The sequence below is a fragment of the Cryptotermes secundus genome, unplaced genomic scaffold (genome assembly GCF_002891405.2).
Source record: "Cryptotermes secundus unplaced genomic scaffold, Csec_1.0 scaffold810, whole genome shotgun sequence".
Taxonomy (NCBI): domain Eukaryota; kingdom Metazoa; phylum Arthropoda; class Insecta; order Blattodea; family Kalotermitidae; genus Cryptotermes; species Cryptotermes secundus.
This window is the reverse complement of record NW_019731279.1, coordinates 354767-373799: the sequence shown is the minus strand read 5'-3', so window position 1 is coordinate 373799 and position 19033 is coordinate 354767. Positions and strand designations below refer to the sequence as shown.

At 42.1% G+C, this 19033-nt stretch overlaps 2 protein-coding genes across 4 annotated transcripts in view; one reads left to right on the top strand and one right to left on the bottom strand.

Moving 5' to 3' along the window:
• Positions 1-19033, top strand: part of LOC111866896 — a 142313-nt gene that overhangs the window by 33297 nt on the left and 89983 nt on the right. Inside the window, exon 2 of one of the 3 annotated variants that reach the window (XM_033752462.1) lies at positions 13423-13460. The exons of 1 other annotated variant lie outside the window; for it this stretch is intronic. The gene's annotated coding sequence lies outside the window, so the exon portion shown is untranslated. Of the gene's footprint in view, positions 1-13422; positions 13480-19033 lie in introns of all 3 variants that reach the window. One more of the 3 variants, XM_023856245.2, reaches the window with a different exon arrangement.
• The window catches only part of LOC111866894 (glutamate decarboxylase), a 93699-nt gene that overhangs the window by 25297 nt on the left and 49369 nt on the right, over positions 1-19033 (bottom strand). Inside the window, exons 3-4 of the mRNA XM_023856241.2 lie at positions 6093-6290; positions 4382-4500 (exon numbers count right to left, since the gene is read on the bottom strand). Of these exons, the coding sequence (XP_023712009.1) occupies positions 4382-4500; positions 6093-6290 (317 nt within the window). The remainder of the gene's footprint in view (positions 1-4381; positions 4501-6092; positions 6291-19033) is intronic.

The following is a 19033-nucleotide window of genomic DNA, read 5'->3' as shown; positions in this document are numbered from 1 at the left end:
ATGTCTACGAAGTCAGATTTTTAATACTGCACCTTAGGCACAATGAAGAGGAATTTTGAATTTCCTTTTTTGGGAATGCGCGTAAAACGCTGAATATATCTGGCAGTTATTGGGATAGTCAAGTTCCTGTTATGGAAGTAAAAAATTCGTCAGCAGTTTTGTCAAGACGGGTTCCCTAATAGGGGATTTCTTGCACAGCTGAATGATAAAGGAACGCTTTGACTTTCGTAAGAAGATTTCGAGATCGATTCAAATATTAAGTTGCCGAAATCACGAAGCCAAGAATAAAGTTTAGACGGGCCTCATGTCAGAAAATTTTAGAAAGCTGACGTGCATGAACGAGCTTGTTTTTGTTCGAAATGGGTTGAGAGCACTCTCTAATTCGCATAAATTTCTGGCTGTGAATCTTTCCTGTCAGAAGCACGCAACGCCCTCTCCCTCGACCCTGACTGCGACATATGCTCCACGATTGATCACTGAACATAGCACAATCCTCCCGCCACTGTAGTCTGGTTTTCGTGATGTTTGAACAAGCCATTACTTCGCAAGTTCCCTTCATTCGAAAAATTGTAGGCATTTTCTTGTAAACATATTTCTTGGTTTCTTAAAAAGAGGTAAAGCTACCCCTGTAACAGGCCGTGAAGGCTCATAGGGTTGTGAGACGATGAGGCTCCCACATTTTCTCTAGAAAATTGTCACACAGATGGTGATGAGGTTGTCATCCTTACGCGCCTACCGCCCTTTACCTCCAGGAAGATTCGTGATACTAATTTTTTTAGAGGCTGAGTCAAACCCAGGGCCATAAGACGGCTGGAAGGGTTAGGTAAATTGAAAAAATCCAGTGACCTCATTTAGGATCGAACCCGCGACCTTCCGGCTTTTAGCATAGTGCCTCAACAACTACGCTATCGGGTGCCCCATTTCTTGGTTTTTAAAATCTTAGTTCTTTTGTTACAACTGTCTCTTCGCTCTCCACCACCAGGAATATGACTGGGAGAAATTTCTTTGAGTCCATCATCAGGGTCATTAACGAGTTTCGATTGAATAAGTCTTAGGTAGGCCGCACACCGGCATGCGTCAAGACATGTAACAGTCAAGACACGATGTCTGCGACATGACGCAAAGAAAGGAGCACAGTTCAAACGAATGAGATCATGAGAACCGCCGCACACCGGTCTGAGTCATTATGCTGACGTCAGCTTCATGCTGACGAATCAAGAATAAAGCAAGACTGCATCTTTTGTCTCATATCTTGATGCTTGTCTTGACGCAGTTGGTGTGCGGCGATATAACGTCGCTGTTTCAGAAGTATGTAGAATGGTCAGGACATGAATTCTGAAAGTGGCCGACGAGGCCGATATTCGCCAGGAAAGCCTTAAGAATCCCGTTACAGTTAAGCGTTCTCTTGCGTCACTTTATCACTTTGTGTTTATTCTCAGGCGAACAAATTAGACAGTGTAGCAATGGTCACGCAGACATAGGAACACCACGCAAGTTGTATTATTAAGACTGAGAATGATCACAGGGACTTAAGAAAACCACGACAAAACATGATGCTTGGTAACCCGACCGAATTCGAACTGGTAGGATTCTACGTCTCAAAGTTATATATCCGATGTATTAACCTACTGGATAGATACTTTCGCCCTGCACTCTTTATAATACAATATAATAATGTTTCTGAACTCAACTTATATGACTATATAAGCCTAAGGCTTGCTCGGATGTTTTGTGTCCCCAGTAGCAAAATCTGATGGCACAGAGGGTCCTAAAGTTTGGGGCCCGTCAATCTGGATTCCTATGGAGGGGAGCGTGTGTTGTTTGTATGAAAGTCTATTTGCTGTATACAGATAGTTTAATTGTAATACAGTACTATCCATCTATGGCTCTGCAGTCCTTTGTTAGATCTTGGAAGTTTTTTTTTTTTCAGTTCCTTAATCCCGTACACATTCGATAGGACTCCTTGGACAGGGATCAGCCCGTAGCAAGGCCGCTACTTACACACAGAACAACATAAACACAGAATAAACACACATAGGCATCCATGCCTAGAGTGGGATTCGAACCCATGATCCCAGCGTTCGAGCGAGCTAAGATAGTTCGTGCCTTAGACCGCGCGGCCACTGTGATCGGCCTGTCATACAATATTACAAAATTCAAAATCATAAAGTGTCAGGCGCTTTAGGAAGTAAACAACAATATAAGTCTACGTGTTGTTACAAACGCTTTTCAGTACAGATTGACGAGGCGACTGATGGTAACGATGTTGGTCACTTGATAGCTTACGTGTATGTGCGATGTGTTGAACATACGGCATTTAACGAAGAAATGCTTTTCTGCAAACCTAAAGATAGAAGAGCAACAGTGAAATAACTCTTCCAAATTGTTGATGATTTATTTATTTATTTCTTAATCCGTTATACCTTTACGGTGTCGAGGTTGTTTGTCCATTTTTATCATTTTATAGACGGTAGGACTCCTTGGACGAGTGATCAGCTCGTCGCAAGGCCTCTACCTAACCACAGGACAACACAAACACAAAATAAGGGGAATTGCCGGTTACGGTAGCCGAGCGGTCTAAGGCATGCTCGGAAGCCGGGATCGTGGGTTCGAATCCCACTCAGGGAATTGATGTTTAATGTGTGTGTGTGTGTGTGTATGCGGGCACTTTTTTCTGTGTTTGTGTACAAGTAGAGAGGCTTTTCTACGACCTGATCACCCGCCCAGGGAGTCTTACCGAATGTTTAAGATCTAGTAAACCGAAGTGAAACGGAGAGTTTCATGGAGGTAGGCCAAGGTCCAAATTGAGGCTGTAGTGCCAAGGGGGAATAATTGGAGGGGAATTCCTTCACCTCAGCAGGAAACCTCTGAACATCCTCCTTTCTTTCGCGACATCCTTACTTATGCGATATTGGATTTTCAACAATTACAGCCGTTAAAACGAAGCAACGTTGTATGATGAACTTAGAAAAGGACCCTAGAACGGCCATTTAAAAACTCAAACCTCGATATGATAGGTTATATTCAAAGCGGCAACCACATCTGTCCCACTAATCCAAGTATGAAGCGTTCTTTAAGTTAAATGCGATGAATGGTATATAGTAACACAGAATTAATGGGTTTTTGGACTTTTCCAATTGCCCAGTGTTTGAGATTAGCTCTTTCTAAGGGGGGAAAACTTGAGTAGGTGTATTCCTTTCTCACCTGAAGATGGAAACAGATCTAGTTTCCGAAACGTCGCGTCCTCTGTTACCTATAATTCCGGACGATGGAAAAGGTCTAAAAACCCAGTAATTCTGTGTCATCCACCATCGTCAGAACAGTTTAGAATCTAATATATAGTAAGTTGTAAAAAAAATACACTCATAGCTGGTGCACGCGGTAGCGTAGTTGGTTGAGGCACTGTGTTACAAGCCGGAAGGTCGCGGGATCGTAACCCGATGTGGTCATCGGATTTTTCAACTGACCTAATCCTTTCAGCCACACTATGACCCTGGGGTCGACTCAGCCTCTAACAGAAGTGAGTACCTGGAATCTTCCTGGGGTAACGGGCGGTCGGCGCGTAAGGCTGACAACCTCACCGTCATTTGTGAAACGATTGTCTCGAGAAAATTTGGGATCCTCGACGTCTCACAACCCTGTATACCTTTACGGCCTGTTACAGGGGTAGCTTTTCATCTTTTATGTACTCATAGCTAAATGTTAGATCAAATCTGTTTGCATTCGGTCTGGAAGGAGAGGGTACAATTTATTATTCTGATTAATCTGTGAAAATCTGTAGTTTTAATTAAATTGTTATCGCTCTTTTTTTCTGATTTTACACTTACACCTCCCCTGGGGACATCAGTTATCTTCCTGTCAGCAGAAACGTGCGAACGGAAATGTGTTCAACTTCCTGAGATTTTGCCTGTGCAACCACGCGGTGCGGACTGGGGGCTGACGCAGGCCTATTGTGCCTGGGTTAGATCCTGAGAAGCTGCACAAAGCTCTCCAAGAGGCATCACGGGAAATTAAAAAAAAAATCGCGATATCACAATCTTTGGAGCTCTGTCAGGAATAGGCGTGACCGCAAGTAACAAGGATGGCACTTGTATGCTTGGTGTTTTAAGCGCTGACGTTTGCACCTAAACCAGTTTTCCTAATGAGGCGGCCTGTGAAGCAATCAAGGTATATAAACTGAAGAAAGCAGTCTTCTGGGATTTGGCACCGTGTATATGTGGTGTTAACCGACGTTTCAGAGGAACGTCGGTTAACACCACATATACACGGTGCCAAATCCCAGAAGACTGCTTTCTTCATAGTCACCGCCGTGAAAGCCTCAAATCTTACAAGGTATATGAACTGTCAGACGTTCGAGGGACCCGTGTGTTCCATGGCCTACCTGATCTGAGGTGTACATCACGAGCTGACCCGGTATACAGCTGAGACCCTTCTGCTTGTAATCAGGAAACATTCGGTGCCGAGCTGCAAGGAAGGCGTACAGGTTCGATATTGAGCCACCTGCAAACAGGAGGATCAATCTGGAATTCACACGTCAACACAATAATGCTGTGGCATGTAAACCCGTTACTAGGCAACGATCGGAAAATAAGGAACTATACAACGGCCGTTACTAGGCAGGAGCTCGTAAACATCAACAGAGGAATGGTGTTTTCTGTGTGGTCCGTGTAGAGATGTTCTAAGTAGGAAAAGTTAGGAATGAGTGAGTCAGTCGGTTGGTGAGTTAGCTAGAAGACTGCTCAGGTTCAGTTGTTGTGAGCTGTTGCTGTAGCTGGTAGCTGAGGCACGGGGACCGTTTGGGAACGTAGAGGAAGGGGAACGTCCGTCGTTGAAAGCCGCTACCAAGCAACGTCTAATGAAGACATGACTGTGGACACTTATTGTATATATTTAATGGTGAACTGTGAAGTGTAGTCACGCGCTATATCAAAGAGTCCAATAAATCCGGACATCAATCCAGAACCCGTCTATTTTTTTATTGCTAGTGGGGTGGGACTAAGTCCCTTGTACTGCGGCCACTTCTGGCCTATTGTACCAGCCCCAGATGATAGGTGAAGGTGATTGTGAAGCAATTGATGGAATGAAGATTGGCAGGGGAAACCGAAGTACTCGGAGAAAACCTTCCCCAGCGCCACTTTGTCCACCACAAATCCCACTTTACCAAACCCAGGATCGAAAGAACCCGTCTGTAGTCACACTCCATGTACATACTTGTACATGACAATATCTTATGTTCTCTTCAGTAAACTGTACTCTGTTTCTGCATCGAAGACTTTGTGTTCACTGGGTGGCTTCGAATTACCGTGTCGAGTTTTTTAATTATAGCCGTAATTAAGTAAACAAAAATTCAAAGAGCTCAGCTGGTGGTCATTACTTATACGGTAGCAATATTGTAACATAATGAGGGTTAAGCCCTTCACCGTCAGTCAGTCTTCTCTAGTATAACTATCCGATTTTCATTCGCTGCACTTAAATCGCATTTTGTTTCCACAATTAAAGTTATTCGAATGATTGTTTGATGCTAGTTAGCTTCTTCTGTGCTTATATGTTTAAGAGCAGAAGACCAAGGACCTAGGGATCAGATTTTTCACACACACTTATACTACTCCATAGCTTTAGTCCACAAGCAAACTATACCGACCGAGCGACCGCCGCTTGTCGGTGAAGTTAGTGCCAAGTTTAGCGGATAGAGGGTGTCGCGTGGTCAACGCAACGAAACCCCACTGCCGTTAATTTTCGGTTTTCTAGACCGGAGCACAAATACACACACCCTAGATATGTAGTTTACGAATATAAGATGTGTATTTTTGTATGATTTTGGTATACTGACCGTTTGTATGGAACTGACATGTCACAAGATCTTGCTGTTGAACTCGGTGTGTCATGAAATGTAAGATTTCGCAAGGTCGCAATTTAGTGTGCTAGTTGGAACCTTGGAGTAACTGACTATTAAAACATTCTAAAACAGCGAACATAGAGACCTGAGCCAGTTCTTAACCTAACATTCTGCTGACGTTCCTTTTCCCGCCAATCCATGTTCAACTCAGCCCAGTAGAAATCTAGACTCATACGGTACGCTTCATGTCGGTTACCTGGAGCGAGAATGGAGTCACCACCCTGGAAGCCAATGATTTCCCTCATTTTCTCCATGACCACATGCTCCATGAGGATGAAGACCGGAGCGATCTCGTACGTGAACATGTTGGTGTTGGCGGTTGCTGTAAGCCATTCGCCCGCCATGGAGACCAGGTCGAGACCGCACGACAGTTGGTTGAAGAAGTGTGGATGACCTAGGCAGGAGAAAATTGAGGACATCTTTACACCGTGCCATTGCTCGTGTATGTTCGGTTGGCTGTAGAATTCGAAACAAAGATTAAATAATTATGTTATTTTTCTACAAAGCCAACCTTAATAAATGTTGAAAAAGATTTTTAAAAGGCCTATTTGCGTGCTGAAACCCATAAAGGTTTTCACATAAAATTTCAGGTATTCTTATCTGATTTTAACCAAAATTGATATGTCTCGAAAAATTAATTCTAAAACTCAAGTGCACGTATCATTAATTAGCCAACTTAATAGTACTGAGTCGGTTTGAGAAGCTAGTAATAGCTCAGTTACTCAAGAAATTCCCATCGTTTTATGAGTCCGAACATTTATTACAGAGGTCAGAAGGCCGCGTTAGTTTTCCTTACCACACGCTAAATGTAGCCATTCTACATCCTCTCTTCCTATTTTTAACATAAATTTTAACATTATCCTAACATCCATGCCTAGATTTTGCTAGTGGTTTTCTTCTTTAGGGTTTCCTACCAAAATTTGTGTGCATTGCTCGTCTCTCAGATTCATGCTACATGCTGTGTCCATATTATGTGGGGAAGAGTACGCAGTATGGACTCCTCATCACACCACAGCTTCCTCCAGATTCCTGACACTGCTTCCTTCGTCATACTCAGTCTGTTTTCTTACCTTTACGTGAACACCCAAGTTTCACACATATACAATACAATAAGCAAAATTATAGTATATACATTCTAATATTTACGTTCTTAGAGAGCGAACAGAAAGACAGAGAGTTATTGTATGAACTCATTTTTAAATTGTTTAAAGACGCTCTATATGAACAACAAAATTTTACATAACCGAAGAAAGGTATATGATCGCAAATTGGAAGAAATGTGGGAGGAAAGTATTATGGCCTACTTTCAAGACCTCTGAAGAGGACTGTCTTCTGGGATATAACGGCGTGTAGTCAGTTAAAAGTCACCCGACGTTTCGGAGGAATATCGCCTCCATCTTCAGGGTCTAAAAATAATCCGAGCAAGAAACCAGCGTGAAAGCACTGGCAAGCGATATATTCCTCCGAAACAACGTTTGAGTTTCAACGGACTACACGGCGTTATATTCCCGAAGATATAACTACCCCTGTGAGAACCTCAAATCCTACGCTGTGGAACTCAGTAATTAAAACATTCTCACGACATTCAGCAGAATGAGAACGAATGACAAGAATCTCAGCAAGGTTAGAACCCGGAACATCGGATATATTGAGTAGGGTGGGAACGAGGGTAACTCGACTGGGGGGATATTTCCTGATGGATGGTTCACCCTCCGTCCTTCACAACCCTCGTATATCTGCTTTTAAGTACGCTTGACCGAGTGACATAATCCTTCCAAATTCCATGTTGCTCCCCCCACCGCCCCCCCGCCGCCCAATCTTCCAGCGCATTAGAGCGTACTCCCCTTCACAGCCGCCCTCTGTCCAAAGTACTTCTTGCCCCTTGATCGTAACATCTGATGTAAGTTGGGCCTCATTTCAAATTAAATAGCTATATTAACTGAAACTAATTAGCAATAATGCAAGAGAGTTAAAAAATTAGTATTCCTATGGTTGTTTGGCCAAGTAAATACACAGCTGCGCCGGTCACGGTAGCCGAGCGGTCTAAGGCATGCACTGTCTTCGCTCGCTCGGAAGCCGGGATCGTGGGTTCGAATCCCACTCAGGGCATGGATGTTTGTGTGCGTTTTTCTGTGTTTGTCTACAGGTAGAGGCCTTGCGACGAGCTGATCACTCGCTCAAGGAGTCCTATTGTATGTGTAAGATCTAGTAAACCGAAGTGAAACGGAGAGTCTCATGAAGGTAGACCTAGGCCCACTCGGGCTGTAGTGCCAAGGGGGGAAAAAACTTATGTATTCTTGTGGCAGCTCAACATCCTAATTCAGTTCAATTCAATTCAATTCATTTCAATTCATGTTTGTTTACGTGCAAACATAACAGCACAGAGGCCAATTACAAGGTTAGCACGAGTACATAGAAATACACAAAAATAATTAAAAGAAAACAAACCACAAAATTTGAGAGTCTATATAATGGCAATAAATTAATAATAATTCCAAGAAAAATTAAAGTTAAAGTTAACAGGGGAGAAATATAAAATGAGACCAATATACGTACATATACACATGTAATATTAATACGAGTAGTATAACAAGTATTATTAACAATTTAAGGTTCAGTGTGATTTACAGAAACTGTTCCGATTGCAAATATGTCAAGATCTTTACCCACCGCGTTGGCAGCATAGGCGCACCGAGCAGAGGGACAGTGTTTATTAGAGGGACAAACACCAAACAATGAGAAGTCCCTAAGATTGCTGGGAGGAACACGAAGGCTAACATTTTCCAAAAGAGGAGCGCAGGATTTAAGACCACGAAAGACCTGAACAAGAAAAAGTGCATCAAGGTGATGTCTCCGTTTATGTAAAGATTGTAGACTTAATTTCTCTAAAGCATCAGTATAATTACATGAAATATGAGGGGAAAAACGATAAAAACAGATGGACGCAAACGTCTGCTGGGTGCACTCAAGCTTATTGGCATCAGTCGAGGTGATGGAGTTCCAGACTACTGAGGCATATTCCAACTTGGACCTGACTAAAGTAAAATATAGTACATACAGACACTCGAGGGAGGAAAACATGTAGGTAATGGAGCGAATAAGGCCTAAAAGCTTTATGCATTCAGAAAATGTGTAATTAAAATGTGTTTGTGAAAATGTAGCTTTAAATCCAAGAAAACACCCAGGTCCTTAATACTGTTTGTGCTTGTAATGATAGTCTGACAAATCTGATACTCGTAGCTCAGAAAATTTGTTTTTCTGGTGTATGACACAACACGAGTTTTAACAGCATTAAGTCTCATGGAGTTAGCAGTGCACCAGTCACATTGAAGTAAGCGGGAATCATGTGGAGAGTTAATAATGCGGAAAAATTTGAGATCGTCTGCAAAAATTAGAAGTTTACAGTAGTTAATAATAGTAGTAGTAGTAGTAATAATAGAAACTGATTCTATCACGGACCGCCTCTATGGTCTAGTGCTCAAAGTTCCTGGCTACGGATCCAGAGGTTCGGGTTCGATTCCTGGCACTACCAGATTTTCTGAGAAATAGCGGGTCTGGAACGGGGTCCACTTAGTCTTGTGAGAATAACTGAGGAGCTATTTCAAGGAAATAGCGGCTCAGGTCTAGAAAACCGAGGTTAACGGCCGTGGGGATTCGTTGCTCTGACCACGCGACACCCTCTGTAAGCAAAAGTTGGAACTAGCTTCGCCGACAAGCGCCGGCCGCTCGGTCGGTATAGTTCCTTTGCGGACTACAAGCCACGGAGTTTGCTTCTTTTGTTTGATTCTATCACGATGAATACTATTTTCTGTAAAGCGAAGTCGTGTTGTCTGATAGATCTCTCCCGACGTTTCGGAGGAAGTGCTGCTTACAGTTTAGGGTCTAAGAGTAAGTCGGGCAAGCGAGCAAGCAAGGAACCAAACAGTAAGCAAAGTAAGTACTGCTCATCATAGTCACCGCTGTGAGAACCTCTGCAAAATATCAGGGCATCGGACATGGTGAGCTGTTATGTATGTCAGTGGACTTTCGAAGTCTATATATGGCAGGGAATTTATTTACCAGCTGAACGAATGTCAGCTTCTCTACTTTCCAATTAATCAGTTGTAATTATTGTTCCATTCGACTCTATAAAGCCATACAGATTATAAATCATCATTCAGTGACTGACGAAACGAAGAAAGGTTCAGTCACCAAGTATCTTTCCGGGTAAAAGGTAAAGTTGTCCCTGTGCTTAACTAATTAGTCACAACACCATGAAGGCGTATGGGGAAGTGGATGTATAGAACCACATTTTCTTGACCTCGGCCCTATTTGGAGGTGACTGGTCAGCTTTACGCCCCAGCCGCTTTACCCCCAGGGAAAGAGCCCCCGGTACCCATTGGATAGGAGGTTCGATAGACCCCAGAGCCGGTCTGGACGACGTGGAGAAGAGAGAATTCTAGACCCTACCGTGACTCGAACTCCGACCCCTCGGTCGTCCAGCCCGTATCCAGTCGCTAGAGCGAGTACGCTATCCCGGCTTACATGTTTTCGGGTTCCGGATGGAAATCGTCTGTCCAGGGTGGAGCGAGACTGGCTGATTGAAGGTTGGCTGACAGATCACGTGACATGTCCAGCAGAGCGCGTCTGACAGGCAACAGGCGAGGGGCATAAAAGATCAAGAATCCTGGGAAAGTTCCGACAATTGCACCACCTGTGGCACCTGTAGTGAAATTTGTGTAATTATCGCCCTGTCGTGTCCCTCTCTCTGATTGAGTGGTATACGTAACAGAATATGGTAATCAAATATCTGTGTGTATATTATCTTGTAAATGTTTTTGTTGCGAGATGGATGCGCCAAAATCTGCAACTAAACGCCGAGATAATGATTTGGCTGTAGGACATATTTTTATGTATTTTTTCCATCATCCTGTTACTTCGTATGTCGTAGGCCCAACGCTTTATCAAACAGTCGTAGCCTGCGTTCTTCTCTTAGGGCGAGAGACAAAGCTTCATGCTCATACAAAAATAGACAAAAATGTAGGTTTTTATAATGCTTTGATATAAAGGTTCCTGGTCTGGATTGTGGAATATTGTGGCCTGAATGGTGACACGTATTCCCCAGAATTAATCTAATTTTACATTTTTCCCTAGTGTAATTCTGATTCATTGCTGTGATTCCCGAACATTTTCCTTTGCAACAATTTCGACGCTCATATTAACCATTTCTGCATCACGATTTTTGGCCTGTGTTCTGTTGATACTTCAAGAGTATATACACGTATGTAGATATCTCTGATTTTGCTTCGAGATCCGTCTCCTTCCTCGTGTCTAACGTATCTCTGCGGCACTTTCCGCAGCTCAAATTAATGTTATGACCATAGAACAGAAGTTTATGCATCCTATTAGGTTCCAGTCCATACTGATTTTTGGACCACTCTAATGGCTTATGGTAAAGCTATCCCGGTAGGGAGCCTCGACGTCTCACAACCCTATGGGTCTCCATGGACTGTTACAAGAACAAGTTTACCTTTTTTAACCCTAATGGCTTAAGCCTACGCTAAATCGAAGTTTAAGTGCAGTCGAAATAAAGCATCTCCTAATTTCAGAGTATCATTAACAGGAAATGCGTAAGACAGATACAAGTGTTTTTGGACATCATCCATTGTCTTGTTTATATCTAAAAACCGCCCTGTTTATTTTTCAAAACACGTTTCGGAGACTGGATTTTGTCTCCATCTTTAGGTAAAACCTCCTCAATTGGGCCCTACAGATACGGCTAGTCCCTATTTCCGGACCAGAGTAAGATGGATGCATATTAACTTCGGCAATTTCGTTTGGATACATTTCAAATTATTATTATTATTAATTAAATATTTATGTTTCTTTTCACTTCTAAATAACATTTAGTTTTATGATAATGTAATTATTGTTATTGTTATTATTATCATTTATTTGCTTGTTTGTTTACTTTTCTTCATTACTTTGTTTTCCCAAGAAATTTCCTGTAATTTATTTTTGACTTATAATGTGTTTGTCTAATGTTTGTATAATGTTACACTTAATTACTTTCATCTTCACTGTGCTAAGTCTGTAATTGGCCTTACGGCTGTTGACTTGGCACATAAATAATAAAGAATTGAATTTAATTGAATTATTATTGTTGTTATTATTATAAAAAGTAAACGAGTTGAGCACAACACCATGAAGGCGTATGGGTGAGTGGATGTAATGATTCACATTTTCTTGACCACGGTATTAGCTGGAAGTGAGTGTTCAGCTTCACGCCCCGGCCGCTTTACTTCCATGGAAAGAACCTCTGGTACCCATTGGGTAGGAAGTAGGGTGGACCCCAGAGCCAGTTTGGACGACATGGAGAATAGAACATTCTTGACCCTACCGAGACTCGAACTCCGACCCCTCAGTCGTCCAGCCTGTAGCTAGTCGCTATACCGACTGCGCTATCCCGGCTCATCCTTTTTATTATTATTATTATTATTATTATTATTATTATTGTTATTATGTTGAGAGCTAATTTCCAGTATACGTCCTGTACTCTAGCCAACAGGCCTACACGGAATTGTACCAAATACACAGTATCCCTATCGGTTAGGTCTGGCAAATGACACACAGCTTTCTCAATCATCGCTAGCATATTATGAGTTACAGTGGTAATGAAAACACACAACTTTAAAGTTATCTCTTTGAATTGTTTCATTTTGGTCCGTTACACTATCAATCACAAAGTTAATAGAAGGTCCGTCGAGTGTAACAATTTGTAGGTCACTTTTTATTATGCAGTACACAGCACACAAGAACATATCAAACCATAGCCATACAACCTCAAGCTGACGTCTCCCATCTTCGGGATGAATTAACAAGGAGGAGTTCAGCATTTTATATCAAATATTTTAACATTTTAGCGTTTTAACTTAAAAATAGGTTCGGATGAAAAGTGAGAACTTGAGAGTGTACTCAACTATCTTAGCATGTTTTGTGCTTTTACACGTCAACATGTCGTAGCAGCGTCCTCACGACAAACATAATTGTGAACATCAAAAAAAGCGACAGTGTTTCCATAATTGTAGCAAGTGCCTCTGATGATGGTTGTGTCAAACCGAAACACGTAAGGCAGAAATAATAATAAAAAGTGACCTACAAATTGTTACACTCGACGGACCTTCTATTAATTTTGTTATCTGTTTGCTTTAAGCAGAAAGTGCAATTTTAATTTTGGCGCAGACTGGTTGAGAGTGGCCAGCTTCACGCTTTATACACCTTAATCCCTTAAGCCCCGTGCTTGTTAGGTAGGAGCCTTGCGTGGATCCAACAACGGTCTTGACATGGTAATGAACAAAAAAATTATTAGCCTTGTAGCGATTCGAACTTTGGTCCTCTGTTCCATAGCAGTTACTTTATTGATTACTTATTCCGGTTGTTTTTATGGTGATAATTATGTTCTATGTTACTGTGATCTTCGAAACATTATGTAGCCATTTGGAATTCAGGAGGTGCCATAGCTAACAGCTTTGATTTTCTTGTCTCAGGAATGCCGGGCCTGTTTAACATGATGTGAGAACTGCAGGTCAGTGGAAGTTTCTCAGGTAACACGCCTTAAGCTTTAGAAGCATGAAGTTCATCTAAATAATGTATATAAATGTAACTTCTGTCTCACAAGACGCATGCTGACGGTGCTCTGCGGAGAAAACGCAGTCTTCTTAATATTAAAACAGACTGCATTTTTAGTAGCCACTGCGTTTAAATGATTTATTCAGTTTTCTAACTTACAAATTTAAATTGCATATTTTGATCGTTCGTAAACACCGCTTCTTACAAATTTTTAGTCTTGATAAAGAATATTCCCATAAATAAAATATACCAACATATGAAGCTCCACTTACGTCACTTCTGCATGCAGTACGTGCTCTGTTCCCATCTGCTGCAGAAATAAGGTATTAGCCTAGATCCAGAGAGGGGAGAATTTATTCACCCCTTGATAATAGGTTATTTACAGGAGACAAGGGGAGTGTATAGGAAATGTGTTATTGTTTCAAGCAAGAGACATTCAATTACTGCATTAAATTGTTCGCAAAATGCGCCTCATGTTACACGATGCAAGACCCGACAGTTGTAATCGGTTATATTCTGGTGACGGCTCAGTGAACCAGATCCAGGCTCTGACTGGGATCCTGCCTTAGAAAGCCGCAGTTCGCTCCTGCCTAAATCTCGACTAGCGCAGCAGTGCGAACTTCTGACATGGAAGCACGTTCGAGAAAGAGAATATTAAACTCAAAAGTGGACCAGGAGCTAAGCTAATCTCACCTAGTAGTAAGCAATCCCGCATAAAAATCCGAAGGTCTCCGACTCGAACCCCGAGCCAAATCCCGGCTATCCCAAATAAATGTTATCGTTTTTCTAACCAATATCTTGATAAAAATTATGGACGATATCTTAAAATAATGCATGACCAGTTATTAATATATTATTTTCACGTTTATATCGGGTGTGAATATAGACGGCCTTTGGATTGGTGAATGGATTTATTGACCACTTATACTGAACCGACTCGGAATTACAAGTAATTATAGTGCCACCGTTAATCTCCACAAATCACCACAGCACCCGCTAAGCCTCTTCCAGCCTGCTGCGTCTTTACCAGCCGTTCCATGACAACGGTTTCTAACAGTGGAAATTCTTCAGCCCCTTGCGCTCAGGTCCTTCCTTCACCAGCTCCGGTACAGAACTGCCTGCCAGTTATCACTCTCTGGAGTCAAGAGTCAGAGTCAGTGTTACTTCACGACGGGTTTACCGTCAATCAGTTCGTCTTGGTGACAAGCCCCTTGAGACCCACGACCAAAAATTTTATTTTCTAATTGAACGCTTGCGGTTATATTCTTTATGTATTTTTCTATTGCTAGTGAGGTGGGACTAAGTTCCTTGTACTGCGGCCACTTCTGGCCTATTGTACCAGCCCGAGATGATAGGTGAGGGTGATTGTGGAGTAATTGGTGGAATGAAGATTGGCAAGGGAGGCCGAAGTACTCGGAGAAAACTTGCCCTAGTGGCACTTTGTCCACCACAAATCCCACTTGACCAGACCCGGGATCGAACCCGGGCCGCCGCGGTGGAAAGCCAGGGACTAACCGCTTGAGCTATGGCGCGGCCTTAGTTTTCTCGATTCCCAAACTGATGACACTCCATGAAGTACCATAAGAGATCCATTCAACACAACTGTTAATTATAAATTTTGATAGGCCTAAGTTGAATTTAAATAAGGAATATAGAATGATTTCTGTAGGCCTAGGGGTTAATATGAAGGTGGTTTCGTTGATTGATTCTTGACAATGACTAATTTTCAACTATTATTGCATAGAAAATTTGTTTCTTGTAATCAGTGAACGGGTGTACGCGGTAGCGTAGTTGGTTGAGGCACTATGCTACAAGCAGGAAGGTCGCGGGATAGAGTCCCAATGAGGTCGATTTTTTCAATTGACTTAATCCTTCCAGCCGCACTATGGCCCTGGGATCGACTCAGTCTATGACAGAAATGAGTACCAAAAACTTCCTGGTGGTAAAGGGCGGCCGGTGCGTAAGGGTGACAACCTTACCGCCATCTGTGAGCCGACTCTCAACGTCTCACAACCCTATGGGCCTCCAGAGCCTGTTACAAGGATACCTTTACCTAATCAACGGACTCCGCAGTTGTTATGAAACCCGAAGACGCATTACAGTATTCACAAGGATCCACTATTTGCTCCTATTCGGAATCAAACTAATCCATTACACAACCCCAAAAATATACCTTTAATATCTATTTTAATGCTACCCTCCCATCTATGCCGATGTCTTCTGGGTGGTCTCTATGGGACAGGCTTTCCGTCCAAAGCGTTTTCTGCATATCTCCTGATAATCCTGGTAATCTTGAGAATGGACTAGGTCTACAAATTATGGAACCTTTTTTTTTAATATACAGTTTATTCCAGCCTCCTATCGCTTCCTCTGTTTTGGGTCCAGCACTCAGTTCTCAAGCACCCTATGTTCATTCCTTAACATGAAGACCAAATTTCACAATCATAGAGATCAACAGATAAAATTATATACGTAATGTTCACAGTTTTAACCTCGCGGTTTTAGATAGTAGGCAGAAAGAAAAATTGTTCTTAACTAAATGGGATCATGCATTCCCAGAATTTAATCTTATCTTTGTGCACGAATATAATTTTTGTTTGATGGTGTCGTTCCGAATTTGTTAAAATTTGCCACATTTTCAGTGGATTTATTAGCTATTTTATGTTAGAATTTTGTCCTGACTTCTACTGGTGAAATGTATTTAGTTCTAGACCAACCGTCTTACTAACGTCTAATAGAGCTTCTGTGATTTTCTTTATGGCGTATAGACTTTCTCTAATAAATTAACATCATCAACATTGACCAGAAACAGTCGTGTTCCATTCAATTTCTTGGAGCTACATAATGGTGTAATCTAATGAAAACTTGAAAATCAGTGACGAAATGCCTTTGTGTTTAACAACTTGTTACCTAGTAACGACCCGTTCGCTGCTACTGTTTTAGCGTGAACGTGATTTCTGACTCCGGCTCCACTATTCCGGCTTTCAGCCGTCACCTCACAGTACATTCACTACCTCCATAATAGAATTCGTTAGCTATAAAAATGGATATCTGTGATGGCTGAAATTTGTTTTATTACAAATTACTGTTTTTATTTTATTCCTGCTCAAAACTCCACGATTCGCGATGAATGTTCTTGTGCTTTAATAGGAATAAAACAAGACTAGATACACATAGCATTTAGTATAATGTAAATGTCTAATTTTGAAGGGGCTGCAGCTGAAGCTCCCGGAGCCACACCAGCCCGGTCCTCCGCATCGTGCAGCACAGGCCTCGGGGGTTCGATCGATACTGCAGGGGCCGCTAGGTATTCAACCCAAGTCGCTTGACAAGATATGATGACAAACGACGAACAAAACGATGCAGTCGTACTCAAAGCTCTGCCGGATTTATGACCCATTTCTTTTTCTGTGTAGCGGGGACCTCTCTGCTACAGGACCAGACTAAGAATCCTGACTTATCCTGCTCTATAAAACGCAGTACAGGCCTACACGAAGTATGTTAAATGGCCACCCGGATTCCGTAACGTAGAGTCCACGCATCATCATTAAGCTTGAGTGTGACTACCGTCAGAGTAAGCGCATTCTAATATCTCTGCCACTCCTAGACTTGCTGTCGTCTCGTTGCTCCGAATGTCAGGCGTTTCAAAATATGACAGTTCGAACGAAGTTTTTTTTGAAGCATTAGATAATTACAGGCGGGAGATCACATATGTACGGCGGAAGTTCCAGCACTGGAAATTTTTCTGTTTCCCTCTATCAATGTCTCTCCAGCCCTTGTGGACCTTTGCCGATTTCTTCAGTTTTTTTATCTATACACAGTTAGTAGGACTCCTTGGACGGGGGATCAGTCTGTCGCAAGGCCGCTACCTACAAACAGAATAAACACACACAGACATCCATACCTCAAGTGGGATTACAACCCACGACCCCAACGTTCGAGCGGGCGAAGACAGTTTATGCCTTAGGCCATCCGGCCACAGTGATCGGCTATTGACGAGAATTGTTTACCTAAATTGCTTTGTGGAAATGTACACTCTCATAATGCAAAATTAATTTGTATGGCTGAAGATTTTATTTACTTCAACGGATCCGTGCGTAAACATTCCAAATCTTGAAGGCAGAATTCATAGTTGACGGTCTTAGGGGAATAAATTCATATTGGATAACTCTTTTGGTTTAAAAAGCAGGTCAGCTCTATTATAACATTTTATTTACACGTTATGATATTGCAGCCTTGCCGTTGCCTGTGTATTGTTATTGATAGGGTCAACATTTTTCCTCTGGACGAGACTCGAACTTCTGACTAGACCCAGTTCCCTTCAGAACACTTAAAACTAATTAAAATTTTCGTATTTTACTAATAATCGATAACATATTTTTCATAAAATTTGTTATATTTTACGTTTAGCTAAATTTTGTAATAAAAGGTAATGTTATCCCTGTGCTTAGCTAATTAAGTACTATGCCATGAAGACGTATGGGGGAGTGGATGTATAGATCCACGTTTTCTTGACCTCGGTATTAATTGGAGGTGAATGGTCAGTTTCAAGCCCCAGCCACTTTTCCCCCGGGAAAAGAGCCCTCGATACTGATTGGATAGGAGAGACCCAGAGCCGGTCTGGACGACGTGGAGAAAAGAAAATTCTTGACCCCACCGGGACTCGAACTCCTACCCCTTTGTCGTCCAGCCCGTAGCCAGTCACTATACCGACTGCGCTATCCTGGCTCCCAACATGAATTTAAAAAGTAACAGGCTACTTTGAGTTCATCTATCTTGATCCAACTGAGGAAACAACCTAATTAATCGATTCATCGAAACATCGATTTTTAAAAGCTTGCACTGGAGTCACTGTCGGCATTTTGCCATGTGTTTTAATTGAAGGAAGGTAAGGGCCATTAGTTGTGCTCTTTGTCGCTGTGAGTCGAGCGCCACGGAATGCTTTTCCCTCCCCGCCAAGCTTAAGCCGCTTCTAAGGGGATAATCCTCTTCACTTCCCCTTTTCTCTGAGAACTACGGGAGGCGGGCGAAGATGCAGTGCCAGAAGCTGGAGACCTCAACCACATCCCTGTACTGTTGCGCGAAACATTGTGCTCTCTGCCTAGTTACTTCCGGCACTGTCTTTTCCAGGGCCTGTACTTGATATCGGCCTACACGAGGCTTCGAGTGCTGGCTCTACTCCCTTCTTCAAGTGATATGTTATTGATGGATTTTTTGTGTTTTTTATTGTAAGATTAATGTCGACAGTTGAAGTCGAATCTGAGACCTTTAGAGTACTATTCTGATATGTTAACCACTAGACAACCAGGAAAACATTACAACGTTAATTATGACTCCCCACAAATTCTTACTTTGAGGTTTCATCAACATCTTCAAAACTGTTTCATTAACTGCAGTGTGTATATTTTGAAATGTGGGCCTACATATATATAGTATTTGTAATGCATGTGCATACGTATGTTCGTATGTAAAAGGTAAAGATAAAGTCGTTCCTGTGCTTAACTAATTAAGCACTACGCCATAAAGGCA